At 37.2% G+C, this 23,128-nt stretch overlaps 1 protein-coding gene across 7 annotated transcripts in view; it reads right to left on the minus strand.

The window, feature by feature from the left end:
• Positions 1–207: 207 nt before the first annotated feature.
• Positions 208–23,128, minus strand: part of LOC148714739 (uncharacterized) — a 39,318-nt gene continuing 16,397 nt past the window's right edge. For 2 of the 7 annotated variants that reach the window (XM_088716062.1, XM_088716067.2), the window contains 6 exons: positions 17,840–17,942; positions 17,540–17,729; positions 10,263–10,361; positions 10,121–10,179; positions 5,571–5,676; positions 208–691 (listed from right to left, as the gene is read on the minus strand). In XM_088716062.1, the coding sequence (XP_088572188.1) occupies positions 527–691; positions 5,571–5,676; positions 10,121–10,179; positions 10,263–10,361; positions 17,540–17,729; positions 17,840–17,942 (722 nt within the window). In that variant the 3' untranslated portion in view covers positions 208–526. Of the gene's footprint in view, positions 692–2,793; positions 2,845–5,142; positions 5,305–5,570; positions 5,677–8,545; positions 8,970–10,120; positions 10,180–10,262; positions 10,362–17,539; positions 17,730–17,834; positions 17,943–23,128 lie in introns of those variants that run through there. The other 5 variants (XM_088716064.1, XR_015975350.1, XM_088716063.2 and 2 more) reach the window with 5 other exon arrangements.

A 23,128-nucleotide genomic window follows, 5' to 3' on the forward strand; every position in this document is an offset into this window, starting at 1 on the left:
TGACCATAGCTTGTTGAAGAATAGAACATGGTGATTCATGTGTTTCAGCCTATTCAGAGTTTGCAGTCACCGTCATATTTATATTTAACAGTGACAACACAACCGAACAAGTTCAATGGAGACTTGCTCTTATGTTGCTTGAATGACTTACCATTCTTTACATAATACAATTACTAACATTTAAACACCATCAAAACAACACCATGGTTTGTGAGAAATATAAGCTCAATTATAAACGTCTTAAATCAAAATTATAACAATTAGCATTTCAGAGTTCGGTTGTGCAAGGATATAAAGTAAGTATGAAACATAAAAATGTTACAAAATCAAAGAACTGATTTACGTTTAGAATAGACAATCAGTGAAACCAAAATCAGGATGAAAATAGTAGGAAGCCCATGCATACCAAGTTACCAACGGAGATCTATAAAACCTTCACCACTGATCTGTCTAAATACCTTGAACAAAAAGAAATCAGAACCTTTTTGCCACTATCTCCGATATAAGAAATCAGAAATATACCACATTACATTGCTTTTCGTGAGGACAGCCGTAGAGATGGAATTTCAATATCTTTTGTGTATATATTTGTAAGGGCAAAAAGAATCAATATAAAAACTACTTGGGCACTCATAATCCCAAAATGGCTGATGCTATTACCAATTTCCATCCAACTTCCAGTATTGCGAACCTGTACATAAACAGGAATTATCATGATTTTCAAAGCAAACATTATCTATTGCTGCTTATTGTCTAGTTCTTTGATTTATATCATGGTAGGTAGGAACATTAAGAAGTTAACAATCTTCTTATGGATCTTTTAGATAAACAAGATACATGATATGCAGCAGCTTTTAAACTTGCATTCATCAACATGGAATCCAAAAGAATGAATCTAATTATTACCAAAAAAAAAAAAAAATCTCGAATACCTCCAACCCATTCCACAAATAGCACACTTCATAGGAAAAGCATTACATGACCATGCAGATAGCGATTAATTGAAAGACAATGGTTTCCCATGGCATTCCTTCATCCTTATAAATCATATTTGAGTTAAGAAAACACAACTTAGACTAGAAAAATCCTCGCTTTCTAAATGTACACGGATGTGTCTTTTGCATGTGTGCATGTGCATCTCTACATCTATACATTTGCATCTATATCTTTACATAAGCATACGTACATGTCTGCACCGCCCGTGCATACATTTGTGCATGTGCATGTATGCGTATATGCACACATATTATGTATGTGCACAAAGGGCATGCATTTGCGTATGTTATGATGTTTAAACCATGGAGATGACACACCAACATGCCATACTGCGATTACTCATCAAAACTGCATGTTATTATTAGGACACCCTTGTCAGTCTCAGATAACAAATGTTCCAAATTGGCTGATGCTCCTTTTTTCGTATAGAAAGTCTAAGGAAAATATCAAAGACTCGTGGTAATGCTCCTTGTGAATTATTTCATTCAAATATCTGGGCAGACGAGTTATTGTTTTTCATGCACTTCATTGCCGCTATATTATTTGTTTGATGAAAAATAGATCTTGACTTAATAGATATTTGCTAAATTCGAGAATTTGTTTTTCCTCTTTAGAAATGATACTCCAGACTTCATGTTTTTATACTCTACAGCAGAATGGTGTCATAGAGCATAAACATCATCATATCAAAGAGGCTATGAGAAATTTTCTCAAGTACAAAAAATTTCCAAGTCACTGTGTGTAGCTGTACATACTACTTTTTTGGCATTAATAGAATGCCATCTTCTATGCCAAATGGACAACATGTAAAGTTATATTTCCAATATCGTCCTTGTTTTTCTTTCTTGCAAAGTATATGGATGTGATTGCTTTATTCATCAGGCCCAATCTCAAAGGTGATAAGATGGATGCCAAGTCAATAAAGTGCTTTTTTCTTTGATACTCCTATCAGACAAGCTACGAAAGTTGTGTTCCTTGGCTAAAGAAGCAGTTTACCATAGCTTATCTAACTTGCTTCAAGTACACATAACAAACCTTAGGTTGTGGGGAATATTCTGTCAATGTCACAAAGATTAATGCAAACAAAATAACCAAGTCCCTTATTTAAGTTTCTTCAAATGTTGAAGAGATGAATGAAGGTAAAGAGGAAAGTAACAACATTCAAATAAGAGCAAACAGACCTTCCCCTACTATACATCAGTCTTCAGAAGCAACCTCTCCACTCTCCGCTCCATCATCTACTTCTAAGTCAATATGTACACGCCCTCATATTTCTGATTCTGATTGCCATTACATCTTGAAGTGGAGCTAAAAGGAATTATTGCTATTTTTGTCAGAACAACAGATACTTAGCTGCATTGTTTATAAAAGCTTTTAATTGAAGATATCTAACTAAATGTCATGGAAAGCTTGGATGCTATGACATCTAAACTCCAACTTCAGGAGTATCAACTATTAAGTATAATCCAATAAAGTTTTAATTAATTGTGTTTCTTAATCTATTAGGCTTGCCTACATGAAATCGGGCCTTAACTAGTTAGACCTAACTTGGAACCCATGTATGATAAATCACTAGTGCTATAGTACTATAGCCCTAATAATTAAGAATTTAAGATGTTAGGAGCATGCACTAATTAGGTGCAAAGACCGAGTGTTCGCTTTGTAGACTTCCCCTTTTCCAACTCTCCATTTTCTCTTTCCCTTTCTAGTTTCTTCTCCTTTCTCATCCCTCATTAGTTCTTTTTTATATCACTTTAATGATTTCTTAAAGCTGAGATTACAACTTTAGGTCCATACCTTGATATTGTAGTCTCAAATTGGGTCTTTAAGATTCTTTTCAACCTAGATCTGTCCAAGATGAAAAATATTGAGGATGTAAGAGCCTAAGGAGATCTAGAGTACAAATCAAATTTCCTCTGACATTATATGAAAAAAAGAAACAATCAGCAAATATCAACTAATTAATAGTTCAACAAAATACTCTTTACAAACTGCCTATTTGTATTATTTTTATTCATTTGTAATTACATGTAGTATTAATAATTAATTTTTAGTACGATCTGTGAATAGAGACGTTCTTTAAAGAGCCCAGATAGATGAATATCCACAAGCTTTTCAGATTTGACATGATTTTTCATGAGAAATTGGAGGAAAATTCACTTTTGGCAAAATGTTGTAAGTTTTTTGTTGGATTCATGCATAGACCAAGGAATCCAACCAAGAGTACATAGTTTATGCTATACACCATAATGAAATATTAATACATCTACCCAAGATCTGCTGAGGGGGACGAAAAGAAAAACCAGAGAAAGAAACTGCTTATCTCCTCAAATCTTATTGGTGTTTAGGTTTACACCGAGATTTAATATATTTTTTGCCTCACCATGCTAGATAAAATCTTTTTCAGTAAAAAGTAGATAAAAATCATTAAATAAAGAAACAACCTTCTAATCAAGATGGTTAGAAAAAAACCTCCTAATCAGGATGCTAGATAAAATCTTTTTCCAGTAAAAACACTAGATAAAAATCATTAAATAAAAGAAAAACTTTCTAATCAAGATGGTTAGCTAGTGCTTTTTTTTTGTGACAGGTTAGTAGCTAGTGCTTTAAGTGAAACCTGGTTATTAAATGGCGACATAGAGCAAAATTGAGGCCCAAGATATGGCCAAGCATCAAGGCAATAAATCGCCAGTAAATAGGATAAAATATGCATCCATGCTTTAATCGTCTATCATAAATTTTCAATGTCCTCCCTTGAGCCCTGGACCATGCACACTTCCTAATGTCGATAAAAAAAAAGCATCTAGCAGGAAAATCCATATCCATCATGCTACAATATATTATATTTCTATCTTAATTACCATGAAAAGTCTTATTTAGCATTTCTTATTGATAGGTAACAATAGTATTATTGCTTCGATTCATCAAACCAAGGTTCGCCGAGCCGACATCGGAGGGGCTACCGGCTAGCGATTGGCTCGGGGTGGTATGGGTTTGTACCATGCTGTTCCAGGGTGTATCGACACAAGGAGAGCTGGAGAGCAAGGGGAGAGCGAGGAGAGATGAAAAGAGAGAGGCCGAAAGAGCAAGAGAGTAAGAGAGGGCTTGAATGCCCTCATTGAAATAGGGATCCTTGTTTCATTTCAAAACAAGGGATCCCTAATTATTTTTTTACCGAATTTGAATTAAAGTGAAGTCGGCAAATGATTTGTCAATTTCAATTCGAAATTGGCAAAAATAATTAGGAATCAGTAAAGTCGGCAAATGATTTACCGATTTCAATTCGAAATCAGCAAAAATAATTAGGAATCCTTATTTCGATGAGGGCTTCCCCCCCCCTCTCTCTCTCTCTCTCGTGGTCTCTCTCTCTCCCGCTCCCTCTCCTTCTCTCTCCCCCTCCCCTCCTCCCTCTCCCTCCCTCTCTCTTCCTATCTCTCGCGCAATAGGGCTTCCTTTCAAACCGATGGAATGAACCATGCCGGTAACCGAACGGTCCAGTTCTGTATGCCTCGAATCGACTGTTTCAGCATGGTTCAGCAAATCTAACATCAAACATCAGCAAAAACTAACATACACTAGGTGCTTTAAGTCTTTACATCACTAAATAGTTCATCTTTAACAACTTGAAGGGATAAAGAATGTAAAGTTGACCTAGATCATACTTGTGACTTCCAAATTTCAGCTCATTTTTTCCTTCATTAGTAATTCTTATATTAATCATCCTTCTTCTTCCTCACTACTTTCCAAATATCCATCCAACGTGCCATCCATTTCATATCAAGCAACAACTAGATAAAAATGTCTTCAGGAATTGAATGTCATACTATAAAGACCATCTCTTCAATATTACAACCATTTATAGAGCTTGCCAACTTCTGTTTCATATCTAACTTATTGAATATTATCAAATTTCCTTTTGCTTTATAATGTGCTTTAAGAACGTATTCCACATCATCTTTCTCACCATAAAAGTGTGTCAAATCTTCATGTAAAATGAAAGTGACACAAAATTGAACCTTACGATGGTGTCGTAACTTTGCATGCTTCTGCTATCAAATGTGGTCAAATATAGCATCACGTTTTCAAACTTTTCTCCAATACCACTGTTCCAAGTTCTCAGATGTAAGCATACCCTCCACTTTAAGAAAGACTACAACCTATTTCATACACAACACCCTTATTAAAGAATCTTCTATAATAATGTCAATGTGTTTCATGAAGCTCCTTCTTTGCTGCTCCAACTACAAAATCCAGATCATTGCTATACAATTTTTTCTAGTAACCTCACCAAGTTTGGTAAAGTTGCCCCTATTGCCACACCAAGCAAAAACAAAGACAAATTTCAATATTGATAATATCAAAATATTCTATGCATGAAAAAGGTATACTTTCTAGAATTTCATGGGAAGCAACATTAATGTAATCAATTGAAAAATTGGAAACTTGACTCCATTTCTGTAAAACTATCTTTACAGTATTGAAACAAAAGTCACAACAGAGAACCAGCAGAAAGCAACCACTGTACCAGTCCAGTAAGAGAAAGCAAAAAGGTGGAACAAGAAAAGTATGCATACCAGGAAAAAGAAATGAATCGTCATAACATCTGAAAATAATATAACAAGAAAATAGCATCCTAGTCGCGAAACTCGAATAAGCTTGGTTATTGCACTAAAGACGCATCTGCATTTAGTTTGAATGATGTAAGAGAAAAAGGAAAAGAGCTAAAAATTCATAACATAAAGTAGTTATTCAAAGAATAGTAATAAGAAAGCATAAAGAAGACAGTTATGAAGAAATAGGTTTGACACATGATGTTGGCTATTGCTTGATAGGAAAAGAAATAATTTGCCAGCTCTGAGACAATGACAAATATAACTATCAGAAGAGAGAGAACACAACCACAGCACCCATAAGCAATGTTGAGGCTCCCACATGATACCAACTTGAAAACTTAAAGTAAACATGCAAGAAAAAAAGGAAATGGAAACCTTAAGTACATAAGGTAACTTCCACAAATTGAAGCATTGAATGTGATAAAAACAGCGACCAGACTGACTACATTTCTGGCCTCTGTTCATTTATAATGTACTAAGAAGCTGATCTGTAGTAGATTGTGCATTGATTTTCCTATAACTTATACCGAATAAAACAAAAGAGAGAAGCAAGCTCTCAGATAAAATTGGTTCCACCCAATATTCTGAACGTATAATTGTATGCCAGAATCATAAAATTGGACACCTTCCGAAAAAGCAAAAGATAATAATGTCTAGATTCTTGCCAAGCAACGGTGCCTTTCTGTGAAATAAAGCTAATAGTCCATGTAGAGCAGAGCACCATCAGTAGCCTTTTTTGCTCAAGTAATGAAAGTTTGTATGAAGATTGCTTCAAAAGAAGCATTACAAACAAAACATGGTTCTATTTATGAATATCAGGATAAGTAAAATTCATTATAAACGTTAAACAAAGCATCAAAAAAGTTCAGGTGAAGTTACCCTATCACCAAGTTAATGCTGAAACGGATGGGGTATTGTTATCTCTGAACAGATGTTACACTTTATTAAATAGCGAAGTCTCTTCAATATATGATATTAGAGTATTTCCAACACTTGATATTACACTGGATCAAGGTTTTAAAACTGGGTTGGCAGGATCAAAAGAGTACTTTCAACACTTTCGCTTCAGCCATTCCAGATGAAAATTACAGAGAAAACTAGAAACTACCAATGAAATTACGGAAAATCAAAAAACAATAAGGGCCCCTTTGGAAAATCTAATAGGATTGAGATGGATTTTCTATGGAAATCAGGCCTATTAACCTGCCCAGCCCTTTTTTTTTCAAAGGCCCATCCTAATCTGTGCCTAAATCCCATCTATGGGCCTGTTGAACTGTAAGATGGAAAAAAAAAGACCTCCATAGGTCTTTTTTTTTTTCTCCCACAGGATTTGGGCTGGAGAGGGGTGGAGTTGATATGGGCCTTGCTTAAATAGACTGTGTAATACATGATCCAACAGGAAATCCAGCCCAAACCCACTGGATTTTCATAAAATGAAATGCTTAAAATTATATGTTAGAGTTTACTCTATTTTATCAGAAATGTGCATGAAATTTGAGCTTTAAAATAGCTAGACCTATACAAGAAAAGCCTACTTTTCCTCCTTGAAATTCAACATTGCAAATATGATATGCGGTACCGGTCAGTACCGGGCGTACCGTAACCACACCGATGGGTACCGATATCGGTACGCCTGGCGTACCGCATACCGTACCGTACCGACACTCGGTACACCTATACTAGTATGGCACTGGTACGGGGTTCGGTACCGGTACGGTGAACCTTGATTGCAATACTATAAAATATTCTCAAAACTTACAGATTCTATGCTCAGTCTAAAGGATGATGCTTCCCAACATCTAAAGAAATGAATAAATGGCAAATAGTAGCATAAGCAACCCACATATACAATTAATTTGGTCAAAATGCTATAACCAACCAAGATTTTAGAAAGGTCCTTGCTCAAACCAAAATGTTTCTGTTCTGGTTTTAGTCAGAGTTTTGAATGAAACTTCAATGTTCAGAGTTCAGACCAACTCTTTTCTTACTTGAACAGGTCACAGCTCTTGAAATCATGAACATATCATAAAAGAATTCAAGAAAATTAGGAAGCCTACGAGTGTGAATAGGTTAGGTCGGGCCTAGACCCAAAGCAAGCTTAGACTTGAAAGCTCAAGCTCAGCATAGTCCAAATTAGGGCCAAACCTGGCCCAGCTTTTAGTATTTTTAAGGCAGGGTGTGGCCTAAGTTGGTGATGCTAAATAGGCGTGGAAAGGTAAAAATCCATGAGATCACCATCTCCTTGGAAAGAAGAGAAGTCCACAAGAGGATCACCATCCTCTTCAACTAATAATGTAGCCAAGGTCTCGGGAAATATATAACAAAGTTTTCGTATTGTTGATTCCTTGGTGTAGTGCTTCTTCCCCTATGCTGCCTTGAGATCATAAGGTATAAAACCAAAGGGCATCGCAATGCACAGGTTTTTGCCACTACAATATTTGGGGATAGTCAAATATATGCAGCCTTACCCTCGTGTTCGAAGGGGCTGTTTTCGTGTTCGTGACATCGAAGTCACAATGGAGCAACCATTGCGCCAAAGCCCAGCCTCCAAAAGGGCATCTCAGTTCAAAAGGCACCGGTCATTGCAAGATTTAGGAAGGGTCAAACGTTCACAACCTTACCTCTCATGCAAACAAGCAATTTCTATGTTTCAAACCCAAAACACCCAAGTCAAAATAGAACAACCTTACCATTACGCCAAAGCGCACCCTCTAAAAGGGCAACCTAGTGCATAAGGCTCCCACAACTATGCAAATTAGGAAGGATCGGATGTACACAGTCTTACCTCACGTGCGGAGTGCACGTGGCTCCCACCACTACATAATTTGGGAGGGTCAAGTGTATGCAACCTTAACCCTAGGTCAGAAATGTCTCTTTCTGTATTTCGAACCTGTGACACTAGGTCACAATAGAGCAACCTTGTCATTGCACCAAGGTGACAAAACCAAAAAAAGAATTTTTATTAAAGGAAAGTGATACCTTGTACAACCCTTCATACCCCTTCTAAAACTTCTTACTCTTGCTATGTAAAGTAAATAAATTAACTACACTTTCGTACATGGTATTATTGGGACCCACTCCCATCAAGACTACTTAACCAACTCAAACAAGATGAAATGCTCTGACTGCTATTCGAACTCACATGAACTCGAAGAAAACTAATTCAAGTAGTAAATTAATGATTCCTAATTGGGCTACAATTCCAGTAATTTGCTTCCATGCTTGACCAGGCTTCAAGTAATTTGCTTCCAAGCTTGACTAGGCCTCAATTGATCCTGTTCTCTCTGGCTCATCAACAAGCTGTTCTACATCAGCTGCACTCCTATTCACTATTAAGCTGATGTTTCAGCCAGGGCCCGCCTGTAAAGTTCAATGAAAAATTTGTATCGGTCGATATTTATATGTTGTTTGTCTATCAATCACAGACTCTAGAAATCTGATCTACATTATAATGGAAATTCAACGAAACCAGAAAGGTCAATCATAACAAGAATTGAAATAATGAAAAAGATCAGAGGAAACAATATAATAGGTGATCTCCTCACAATCTCTGCATGCATGTGTGTTACAAATGTACACACTCATGTATGCACTCACACATGCAAATATAGATACACATTTATGCATCTATAGATCGAAAGCAACGGTTTGGATTCTTGGTTTTTTGAGGAAAAGCTGAATTTTCACATTCTATGGTCTAACATGTACCTCTACATTGCAACAATCCATTGTGTCCAGCTGATGCACAGGTAATATACCTCCTGAACAATTGATTTTTGTTTTCTAGGCAATTTAGACAGTATATGATGATTGATGAACATGACATAGAAATTCATTTTGAAAGGGGTAACCTCGACATTTGGGAGGGAGAGAGGAGGGAGGCCAGTGGAAGGCAGCGGAGGCCGGCAAAGGGCCAGTGGAGGCCGGCGGACGACCGTGGCGACCCAGGCAGGAGGCGGAGGAAACCTCCGTGGCCGGAAAACATGATGGGTCTCCTATTTCGTTCGAAACAGGGGTCCGACGTTATTTTCCGTCCGCGGAGCCCGGAGGAGCGTCCTTTGCACGGCTCGCCGGCCTCCACCTCCCTCTCTCTTCCTTCCTCTCCCTCTCCCTCCCTCCCCTGCTCGCTCTCTTTTTCTCTCGTTCCTCCTCCCCCTCCGGCAACTGCTTTCATTTCCATTGCCGGAATCATGGCGGTCAGCCGCCGGGGCGGCTCGGAACGGTTCTACGGACCCTGAGTCAGTGTCTTTATGTAGTTCTAGCACTGAAACTATTGTTCTATGGATGGCACCACCAAGAAGGACAATAACATATAGATGTAATATTTGTCTTCGGATTCTCTCAGATCTTCAAGAACAAATGCAAATGTAATTAACAGTCATAGACAGATAAAAAAATACTGCTTAGGAACTTAGTTAATACACAGCTAGTCGTTCCTAATCTCAACAAGCAAGCCAATAAAAAGTTGCAATGGTATTACTTTTGAACAAGACATATAAACTTGAACTTACATGACTAGCATGAATGGAATGAATAACTTGAATATAAGCAGGGCTGCCATTAGAAACGGCTGCAATCAAGAGGGAAATAGATACTCATCAACATAATTATTGAACTGTTTGTCAAGGAAATACAGAAAGAGTCGACACTTACACTGAAGATTGTAATGAAACGGTAAACAGATGAAATTTCAAAGCTTGCAATACTGGCAAAATTACCAGTTCCGAAAAATGCAACATTAAATAAGACCATCTGCACAGAACAACCGGAATAAGATTCAAAAATATATTAGGTGCACTGCTGCTGCATCACAGACAATATAAGAAAATTTTCAAAGCTTTTTGGTCATTACATGTAAGAATTTAGAAAAAATGACAAGGAAAATAGTAGCAAAACAACAGCAATTATACGATTTCCCTCTTTTATCTACCAGCTTCCTCAATAGTACAGAAGTCATTTTCTTTTCTAGTCTGTAGATTTGATAGTCCCTTGGTTCTGCTTTTCTTACCAAACTGCTGATCTATCTAGGAATTAGAAATGTAGTGAATATGGAATAGTACTGATAGTAAAGGAAAGACTTGTAAAAAAAATAATGGGTGATAAGGTGAAACGACACCCCAACAAGTAAACAAAGGAGTGCAAAGAAAAAGAACCAGAAAAGCACAAAGTAAATAAAACAATCTTATCAACTTATTGCATTTCGGGATGTTGTCCTTTATTACAGTTTGATATAACACATGCCCATCATATTTAATCATTATCTCTATCCACTTTATTTTTATACCATTATTTTGCATAAGATAAGTAGATAGTGATGCTTTTCTTTCTTTTTTCTTTATTTAGTGATGCTTGTCTTTCTTTTTTCTTCATATTCCTGAAGGATTCATCCACTTTATATTCCTTCCTGACTGAAATGTTTCCTTGTTCCACAAGCCTCCTTACTTTAATTAGGTTTTATCTGGTTCAATGTTCTTAGAAGTTCCAATTTCCCATATCTAACTGCAATAGCTGCTGTCTTTACTCTCTTCCCTCTTTGCCCAGTTCACATGATTCTTCATTGAAAAATCTTCATTCCTTACCAATGTCCTATCAAGCTTCCTATCTTTAGGAAAGAATTTGGCAAAAGCCCAACCATACAATCAAGTCTTTAAGCTTTCATGTCTCAACTTTGATAAGACTTTTATCTAATACTGTCTCTCTTCTACTGTCTGAGAATTTTTGAACAACTACAAATTAGATATCTCCTCCTTTTACTTGAAGACCAAATTCATTTGTTGAAACATAATTTTTTCCCTTTCTCAAACTAAGAGATGAAAACGAAAACTTTGAAAGCAAAAAATGACCTGCAATAGAAATTAGAAATGAATCAGCTGCTTATATGTAGAAACTACTTACCCTCCTCCCTCCCTTGATAAAGGGGAAGAAACTTCCATTCTCATCCTAATGCAGTCTCAATGTTTTAAATTGCAACTGCAATATGGAGCAGCTAGGGTACTGCATATTGCATGTACAATATGCAGGTGCATATGGGAACATTTATGTGGTTGGTATTTTGGAAAAATTAAAATAATTTATGGCAATACATAAAATAAGTAAAAAAAATGAAAAAACATTCAAAACAATAAGAAAAATCAAGTATATACCTTTAGGCTTATCTGAGAGCCTAGTTTAGTGTCATATGACAAGTTAACCAAAAAATGATAACACCACTAAGCACTACAGTTTAACTTTCAAGTAAACTTATGCAACAAACAAATGTAACAATTATGCCTAGGCTGCATATGCATATGCAGCTACTTAGACCTACATAGACATATAACTACCCATCATGCTAACCAACATCATATGGGGAGAACCAAGGTCGGAGGAACCGATACCGGGCACCGTACCAGTTCTCCAGCGGCACGAGTCGGCACGGGCCGTGCCAGGCCTGTACCGACGAGGGCACGGTATCGTGGGAGAGAGGAAAAGAGAGAGAGAGAAGGGGAGAGAGAAAGAGGCCGCAGCCTCTGCTAGCCCCCCGCGGCCCTCCCTCTCCCTCCCTCCCCCCCCCCCCCAACTCGCTCTCTCTTTCCTTCTCCTTTTCCGACTCCGGCAACAGGTCTCGTTTCCGTTGTCAGAACCATACCGGTGAGCCACCAGTATGGCTCGGGACGGCCGAAACCATCCGGTTTGGAACAGTTCCGCTGACCTTAGAGAGTACATTGGCAAATGTAGTCGATCAATAGACATCTGCATATCTGAGTGTTGGAACGTGAAAGTAGTGTCCCAACAAAGTCATGATTTGATGCATGAGAAAAAATTGAGACTTCAATAACATTGTTTCTTCTTTATATGTGCATATTTGGGGATCACTTGGTTTGTTTGAGATATCTGACAAGGTACTAGATAGCTAAGATCGATATGGACATTACAGGATTCTTAGTCTGTTGCCTTCTACAATCGAGGGAGAACCCCACTCCTTGTTCCCTAAATTGTCATAGCTTACGTATGATTCAGAAACATAATTCATACACCTGGATATGTCAAGGCACACCTTAGAACATGTCTGATTGAAACCATCCGGAATCCAAGATAGATCACATTCTCAGTATGTGATAGTGTTTGCATGTCCCCTAAGCTAAGGCATTCATGTGGATTAATGCAAGGTATTGGCATTTTACAGCCAGACCGCATATACCCAATTTAAGTCATCTATTGGGTATAAATGATCCACATTAAGGACATGCCAGATAGACGAGGAATCAACTATCCAATACAGGAGAATAACTCATTTGGGGGATGAAGATTGATCAAACATTTAAATTTGGTCATCAGTTTATTAAAAGGGTTTCATGAATTCTTTTTTACAATAATGAAATAATAAAATAATTATATATATAATATATTTTTTCAAAATGTTTTTCTTGGAGAGAGTTTCTTCAGTGTTTGTTCAAACCCTAAAGCTCATGGATGTGTTTCGATTATAGTTTCCACAAATCTCGAGAACTAAAATAAGGAATTTGTAATAGTGATGGGGTGGTAGTGCAGATGCTTGCACTATCATATAGAGGGACTTACATCTCATATGTTGGAGAGTGGGCACAGCCCCAAATCAGATAGGTAAGGAACTCTAGTTGGTCTCAAGTACACATGGGCCCATCCACTTGCTAACTTAAGATTTTGAATTGGACTTTAACACAGATCTTAAGAACACCTTGCAAGTTTTCCCAGGTCACATTCAACAACAAGTGTCAGACTGTTAGGTCACGTGAGATGTGATAGGTGTGTTTGATAAAAAGGTTAATCATTGGATACGTAAAAGTCTTTTGACCAGAATCCCAATTCCATGCTAACAGCCCTATACCAACCATGAACTGGTACACTAGTCACTGATATCCAGATTGACAACTTATTGCCCATATCAAGGCACATTGAGCCTGCACCACTTTGTACACTTTTGTTTTTCATTTTATTCGGGCATGTAGAGGCATACTACCCCCATGCCATGTATCAAGGATCATACCGCACCAACTGATCATTGATGTAGTATCGATCCTCAAGGTTTAAATCTATATTTCCAACCTTATTCCATAGCACCACATGCTCAAAATGTGATTCAAAACAATCTATACTAGCAAAAAGGAGACTACAATTGACAAATACGCCCATACTCATCTTTGAAGATCTACAAGATGTTGTAGGGCGCATGTGATAGGCATAATGGGCCTAGATCATGTGTAAATGATGTCTTCCTAGGTCACTAGGCCTCAGAAGTACATGACAGGGCATGTTTGGGCCTTACATTATTGGGTTTTAGTTATATTAGAAGGTTCACTTCCAGGATCCAAGCCCATCCTCATTGTTAGGAAATATTAGCGACCAGCCTCACTAAAGGATAACCCTATCTGAGCTATCTCCTTTATATACAAGGAGAGAGGTGGGCAGGCTCCTAGTGTGCGCCCCTTTATCTCCTTTCTTTAGGGAGAGAGATGCTAGACACAATGTGCCCCTCTCCCCTAGATCAGAGTAGGCAGCCCTTTGGTTGCCCCCTCTCTCCTTTATATAAAATATAAACAAAGAGGGATGGCCCTATGGAATAGAAAAGATTCCCTTCCTCCTGCTCATTCTCCTTCCCTTTTGTTTTCCTTCCCTCTTTCCTCAACAATTTACACAAGCATGAGTTTAGACAAACACTAGAGGCATTTTTAATGGAGAAAGCAAAAAACAAGGATCCATTTTGTTAGAGGTATAAGGGATGAAGATTGTGCCTTGACTCACTTGAAGTATGCAACTGTGAGAAAAAGTTTGGATTCCTTTGATTGGGTATATACAATTAGGTAAATCTCCAAACCTTGAATGCTCTTTGCATCCATATTCTAACAGCTAGGCACATGATTTTTTACTTTTCCACTGCATAAACACCATGATGCTTGATATAATATTAAGGTGACCCTAAATAGAAATGATTAGAAAATAAAGATCCATAAATCTGGCTTCAGATAGTCGGGATAAGGCATTATAATTCCCATGTTCACACTTCCAATGGGTACATATGCGGCGTCACAAATGACATCTTAAAATAGTTCCAGTTCCCCTAGAGGCCCAACCATGGCCATGATAAATTTTCCTTTTCAAATTTTCTGCCGCAGGGCTGTAAGAAAAGTCCATCAATAATGGCACTTATATAATGGAAGAAAGTTTTCTTGGGTGGCTTCAGCTCAAGAACTCCTCAGAGGCTCAGACATTCAAATGATATCCCACTTTTCTTTTATTTGGAGGAAGGGAAACTTTATAATGTCATCAGTCTCATGACATCAAAAGAATCCAAAATAAACAAAAAAGAAGGATGAAGGAATGGGGATAGAGAGAGCAGGAAAATAAAGGTTGGAAACACTTAAAGTGCTAGACATATGTGGCTGCTGTTATCTGACCAATTATATGTATGAAACTGAGGCCTTATTTTCACCAATTACACCAATTACATCAAGCCGGCTGAAAAAATGTTTGGACCACAACCAGCCAAGTGTTCCATGATATAATATAAAAATTAATAGTATCTCAATAACACCACAAAAGATCATCTAAATAGTCTCTACTGCCCCTTATCCCAAAGTGTAAAAAATTAAAGATACTTGAGCTTAGACAGCAGTCATGCCTGTCAGCTTGAACAATATTATCCTCCACTAAATGCTGCACAAACTCTTAAATGTTCACAATATTAACCCCCAAGCATAGTAATAGATATCACGTGCTTATCTTGAATAACATTTTCTTTAACAGACCACAGCTCAAAGATTTGTTAGCACACAGTAGATTGAATAAATGGAGTGCATATTTTTGCAATTTACTCCCTTCTCCCACACATCATGAAGATCAAGGCATTTCAAACAAATATCTTCTTGGTTGTTAAAAAATAATTCCTTTCGATTTGAAGAAGTTTAATTATGCACTCAAGAAGCCATAGCAGTTCACATAGCATGAAGGTCATGTGTCTACACCCAACCCAAACACGAGAATGGACAACTACCATCATTCTATTATTCTCCTACATAGCCACATTAAACCATGATTGGAAGAAACAAACAAATTTGCAGTAGTGTGGCCCCAAACTTTAGAAAGTATTCTTCCACCGTATAGGATGGCATGCTATAGGGTAGCTTTTAAATACTACAAAAATTTGATTCATATTTTCCGGAAAATTAATTGTGGATCATGCATAAGCAAACTAAATTTACATCCATGAGTGACATCAGGTCTGGTTATCATCATGTAAATTAGACTCTCCAGTTAATCTGTATACTTTTAGATTACTAAAGGCATGATCATCATCGACATACAATTTTAAGTCAGATCCAATGGGTGCTTCAACAAGTTTCTATTCTAGATTATCAATATCCCTAGTAGCTCAAACCCCTAACAGGTGGAAAAGCCTTTAGGGAGTGCTAGTTTTCACCAAAAAACTTAATCCCAAATATTTCAATTATGAAAACATGTTATATTATATTCAAGGCGGCAATATTGACCAAAGGATCCCCCACTCCCTTTAGGGAATAACTAACCTACATCAAATTATATTCCCACAAAAGACAGCTGAAATCTCAAACTGAGTTATACAGACTTCTTCAGTCGACATACTTGCCCTTGACCTTCCGTTAGACATGAGCCTAGGAAAGGGTCATTACACCTAACATAGAATTATAAAGACACTTCTTCTTCACGTCATATTAAAACAAAGATCACCCTAAGCTGGCCACAGTATCATAAGATCAATTAGGACATAATGGAAAAAGTATCAAAATAATCCCCAAGGCTAAAAAGAACTTTTCCAAAACAATTAAAAATCAAGCTACATAAAATGTCAAGATGCAGGATCTATATGGAGATGAAGTAGCTAAAGAGAAACAAAGTGACTAGGACAAGTTAGTGCAAGTTCATTTGGTTTTCTCAATAAATATGCAAAGCTTTATTTGAACAAAAATAGTTAGCATGCGGGGAAGATACCTATATTTGGATCAATTTATTTGTAGAGACTTGGGTTTGCACTTTTCCTCTTTAAAGTAAAACAATAATTAGCATCGCTACTCTGTTTTAAAATAGATAAATTTTTTCAACTTCTAGAGATAACTTTCCTATAATGATTATAACTTCCACAAGGCTAGGTAGGGAAACACAAAACAAAACAACCAGCCAAGGTTTGCCATCAAGGTCTATGGAAATGTCCCGAACCGCTCAGTTTGGGGCGTCCTAGGCCATACCGGTGGTGGACCGGGACAATTTCACCATTGAAACTGAAACGCCTTGCCGGAGGGGAAGGAGGAAGAGGAAAAGAGAGAGAGCGGAAAATGGAGGGAGAGGGAGAGGAAGGAAGAGAGGCTGGCCGAGCAGCCTCCACGCAGGGGAGGCGGAGCCCCCTCCGGGCCCCCGTTTCAAACAAAACGTTCAAAACGGGGCCTGGAGGCGGAGCCTCGCCTCCGCGTCTCCCCGGCCTCTGCCTCCGTGCGGAGGCTCCCCGACCGGCCTCTCTTTGCCCTCCTCTCCCTCCCTCCCATACTCTCTCTTTTCCTCACATTATCCCTCTCCCCTGCCGTAGAAGATGTGTCGGTACGGGCCCGACATGGCACGGCACGGGCTCGTACCGACTCATCCTGCTAGACAACTGGTACGGTGCCCAGTACCAGTTTCACCATCCTTGTTTGCCACACTGGTCGGAACCAATGCGTACCGACCATACCATACTATAACAATACTAAACCGATATGCAGTACGAGGGGTATACTAACACTTGGTACGCCGAACTAGATAGCGTACCAAATGTACCAACACTGTAATAGAATGATACTAGTACGAGATTCGGTACCGAGATGGCGAGCCTTGCAGCCAACCAACTCAATTTCGAAAGATATAACAAAAATATCTGCTACAGAAAGCATAAATTGAAAACAACTTACAAAAATCAATGGTATTCGTAAGTCAGACAGCTGCAAGCATCTTTCACCATGGCTACCAATGATGCTATTCTCCAAGTTTCCTACGTGTAGAGACGATCCTTTGTCTTTATTCATGTACAAGTTTGCACATTCTACCAATGTCCATCCCATAAGTACAAGAGCAAGTGCACTATAAAAGATAGCTTCATATCTGTAAGGAATTCAAAGTGTGGAAAGGAACAAAAATTAGATCTGAAATTCTCAAAAAATAGAAACTACTATGTAGAACACCACACCATTCAAAAAAAATATATACAGTACCCAATAGACAATAGAAGAAAAGGTGGAGCAAAACCCAAAAAGATGGATGTGAGACGAGACAGAAGACTAGTTGGTGAGAATAATGGTAGAACTATTGATATACCTGCAGAGAAAAAGAAATATCATCAGTAAGGATATATTTTTGCAGCTGCCGCAACAAGCAGAGGTTAAATCAGGAGAAAAATATTAAAATAATCTAGCAGCAATATTTATTACAGATTTGCAGTACAACTTGACCTTGAGAGCCTTCAAATGGAGATCCCTTTAATGTAAACTTAAAGATATGTAAAGATTACTTTTAAATATTAATAGTGTGAACCACTCGATCTTTTTTTGTACAAATCGTTATCAATTAACTATAGTAGGACACTCAAATGCACTAATAGTTTGTATTATACAGCCTGCAGAGTAATGAGAACTCATCTAGATCGATGATATTTGCAGCACATGGTCCACAACCCATGTAGGTGTCTGCTTTGTCAGACAGAATGCACATGCTACTTTCATATTTAAAGATATCAGCATCTTGCATGGAAGATGAACTAATTCAATGCATGTTGGTGATTATAATTAGTAGTTAAATGAGTAATGATATTTCAATATAGTGTTCTAAGAGGCAGCTCAAATACATGAGCAGCTAGGTGTCTGCATATTGTTGGTGGACTAAGTGTGCTCCAGTGCCCAACTTAGTAGATTGTATTAAAAATATAAATAATAAGACAGAACCCACACAGTGTCTTGAAATGACATTTTTCCTTATAAGATATACAATAGTATACTTATCCCAAAAAAAGTCCAATAATTTAAGTTAGCCAACAAATAATCAATTTTCCTAAATGGTGAATCACTACCATGTTGAATATAGAAAATAAGTGGAATTTGTAGATCGTAACTACAGCAAGGTGGATGGGGACTAATGAGAGGGGTAGGCGGCTCACAGCCCACCTTTCTGACCTACAAATACCCCAACCCACCTCCTCTACGATCCTCTTCAAAGATATTCCAGAATAGGCCTGTGCAGGCTGCTAAGTATGCACTTATCAAGCAGGCAGCACATGGATGCCACCTATCCTAAGCAAGGAGAGATGGCTTACAACCCACCCGTCTGACCTACAAATACTCTATCCCATCTCACCTAACCCATGATCCTCTTCAAAGACATTCCAAAATAGACCTGCCCAGGCTGCTTAAGTGTGTGCCTAGTAAGTTGGCAGCACATGAACGCCACCTAGCCTGAGCATGGAGTCTAGAGGGTCCGGTCGAGCCTAGAAACAATGTTTAAGACATTAAGATGTGATAAGTGCCTAAAAAGTTGGTCACGAAAAATGTGGTAAATATGACTGAGCAAACACCATAGACTATTATTACAAAAATCCAGGCCTAAATGAAACAAGTGAATAGATCAGGAAATAAAATTCAGAGATCTCATATTGCAATTTTAATGCAGTTTGCCACACCATGTACTTGAATAATTAATCAGAATCGAGTGTGATGAGCTGGAGATGGGATGCTTTTAAATTACACCCAGATGCACTTTATATAAACATAAGCTACCACTTGATATCATCCTTTATGTTTTGCTGAGTTGGAGTGTTATTTTAATCATTTAAAACAAAATGTCCATTACTACCCAATCAAAATTATGTGTTTATTTGTGTGCACAAACTATTTGTTCTCTCTACTTCCATGAATAGTGTGTCAACTAATTTATTTGTATAATTGCAGGCCTATCACTGCAAAAGTAACACCATATGGTATAGTATTTTTGCCTAACCTGGTGAATAAAAAGAATTACTGCATCTTTTCTTCTTGCTTGTTATACTCCATGGTATCACAACCATTTTAAGGCCCTTCCAAAAAAAAATTGAAGATCCAGTAAAAGATAAGGTCTCAAATCTCAATATTGATGATCTCCACCTACAATTGTATCATCTTGTTCGCCCTAGACATTGGACCAACTTGACTTCCTCCACATCCTCAAGATTTTCTTCCCTAACAATTCTTATTTTGGTTGGTTCCAAATGCCCAAATTCCATCCATTTATACCTAAAACTACCTGATTCAGCATAGGTTCTAATTTTTGTAATCTCATTTCAGCAGTAGTACGTTAAGGAGCTTTTTCAGCTACCCCTTAAACATTATAACTTATCTTAATGCATTCTGTATGGTTTTAATGCTCCTTTGCCATCTATAAGCATCAAATATTCAGTTTTTTGGACCTTTGGTGCTTTCAGATGACTTCAGTTGTTTCCATTTCCTTCCCTGCAATTCCTTTCAACATCTTTTTCTCAATCCTTCATGTCACGGCCCCAACCCAAGATCACGAGCTAGGAGTCGCAGCAACCACTGCATACTCATAGAAAACTCTCCCAACAAGCATTCAAGGCATCTCAACATAATATCATAAACAAACAACGAAATAAATTTAAATAATTAATGTTCAAACATTAATTCAAATAACTAAATCAAAGCTAAATGTCACACAAAACCAACAACATTCTAAAGTCTGGAATCAAACTTTAACAAAAATCCTAATCTAAACTAAAGATGTCAAAATTCTCTCCCTAGTCACTATCCCATGATAAATTTCCAAGTTAAGCTAGTTCTTCGAATCTATAAAAATAGTAAAAAATCGCATAATGAGCTAGACAGACCAGTACCTAATGAACACTTTAGCTAGATAAATCAAGCAATGAAATAATAATAATATGCAAAATTAAATGGGCAAAGTAATCAATTCAAAACCAAATCTAAACACTATCCAGTCATTTCAAAATTTAAATTTTGTTCATAAATCAATTTCTTTCAAAACATCAAGTTCATCTCAACAACATGAATTATCACCACATCAAAATGCCATCACATAACCCCTAATAGTAGGGTATCAAAATACCAATGTACAATCCTCACTAGCAATGTATCGAAATGCCAGCATACAACCCTCACTGGTAGGGGATCGAAATGCCAATGTACAACCCCCACTGGTAGGGGATCGAAATGCTAACGTACAACCTCCATTGGCAGGGGATCGAAATGCCAACGTACAACCCCCACTGGCAGCGAATCGAAATGCCAACGTACAACCTCCACTGGCAGAATATCGAAACATAGTCTAGCTATGAGTCCAAATTCGTTTCCAATCAAAACTCTATTTCTCAAAAACATATTTCATGTTCTAAATCAAAAATTCCTAAAACTGCACGATATCAAAATCAATCGAATATAATCCATATCAAAATTAATATTTTCAATCATGAGTCATTCAATATTCCAGACAAGGACTTATCCACTAATTAAAATCTTATGCATCAATTCATAAACGTGAATAATTCTTTATAAAAATATTTAATAATTTACCGATAAATCTAGAAAATAAGTTACATTACTTACCTTGAATGCGCAATCCAACTAATAAATCTAATAATTCCGAAAATGCCTCTCAGAAATTAAGATTCCGCCAAGCGCTCAACTGAAATCTTCGATGAGCATCGTGAGCCAACATCATTGGGAGTCAAGAGGAGAAGGAGAAGGAACCAGCGATGATCTAGCAGTGGTGATTAGCAAAACCTATTGACGGTGAGGCAAAAGAGGGTGTGGGGATCTTTAAATAGCCAATGGAGACTAAATTTTCTAGCTCCTATAGAAAATCAGGATGGAAAAAGAGTCTGTCTCCTGCTCCAAGTAGAACAGAGCTCTGCCCCTTTTTTCCGTCTCCTACTCCAACTCTTATACCTGGGTCCGTCAAGTGGACCGGCTCAGTTCTTTATTAACTAGGTTGGGTGTTACATTTTTCCCCACTTAAAAAAATTTCATCTTCAAAATTTTCGTACCCGAGTCTTCAAAGAGTTAGAGGATACTTCTTCCAGATCATGTCATAACACTTCTCAAATCAAAATTATCGTGTCTGACCAGTTTCAAAATAATTCAATTTACCACGCTTTTACTGCGTAACTCTAACTTAAACCACCAATATTTTTTGAATTCACTAAATGTCTTTCAATAAAAAGACCCAAAAGTATCAAATAGATAATGTACAATATTTTTTTCTTTAATTAGAAATCCACAAATAAGATGCCTCAATTCTTCAAATAACTTATTTTGTAACCAACATAGATTTATATCCCAATATCCCTAGTGTCTATCCACCTATATTCGTCCTATATTTGATTCTATATGTTATAATTTATCCACTTATGCTCTGATACCAAAAATAATTGTCATGCCCCGAAACCCGAGATCATGAACCAGTATCGCGACAACCGCCACATACTCATAGAGAACTCTTTCCACAAGCATGCAAGGCATCTCAACATGATATCATAAACAAACAACAGAATAAATTTAAATAATTAATGTTCAAAATTTAATTCAAATAACTAAATTAAAATTAAATGTTACACAAAATCAAGAACATTCTAAAGTCTTGCATCAAACTTTAACAAAAATTTTAATCTAAACTAAAGATGTCAAAATTCTATCTCTAGTCACTATCCCATGATAAATTCCCAAGTGAAGCTAGGTCTTTGAATCTGTAAAAATAGTAAAAAATCGCATAATAAGCTAGACAACCCAGTACCCAATGAACACTTTAGCTAGATAAATCAAGCAATAAAATAATAGTAATATGCAAAATTAAGCAAGCAAAGTACATCAATTCAAAACCAAATTTAAATACTATCCGGTCATTTCAAAATTCAAATTTTATTCATAAATCAATTTCTTTGAAGACATCAAGTTCATCTCGACAGTCATGAACTATGACCACATCAAAATGCCACCGCATAACTCCTAATGGTAGAGTATCAAAATGCCAACGTATAACCCCCCCAGCAGGGTATCAAAGTGCCAGCATACAACTTTCACTGGCACGAGATCGAAATGCCAGCTTACAACCTCCACTGGCAGGCTATCGAAATGCCAACATACAACCCCCACTGACAGGATATAGAAACATAGTCTGGCTGTGAGTCCAAATCCATTTCGAAACAAAACTCTTTCTCAAAAATATATTTTATGTTTCAAATCAAAATTTCTAAAATTGTGCGATCTCAAAATCAATCGGACATACTCCATATCAAAATCAACATTACCAATCATGAGTCATTCAATATTCCAAACAAAGGCATATCCAATAATTAAAATACTATGCATCAATTCATAAAACATGAATAATTCCATATAGAAAATATTTAATAATTTGCCGAAAAGAGTTATATTACTTATCTTACTAGGGCAGTCCAACTAACTGATCTAATTAATTCCAAAAATCCCTCTCATAACCTAAAATTC

Source organism: Phoenix dactylifera, chromosome 2, assembly GCF_051530095.1.
Source record: "Phoenix dactylifera cultivar Ajwa chromosome 2, Ajwa_hap1_PhDact_Kaust_v1.1, whole genome shotgun sequence".
NCBI classification, from domain to species: domain Eukaryota; kingdom Viridiplantae; phylum Streptophyta; class Magnoliopsida; order Arecales; family Arecaceae; genus Phoenix; species Phoenix dactylifera.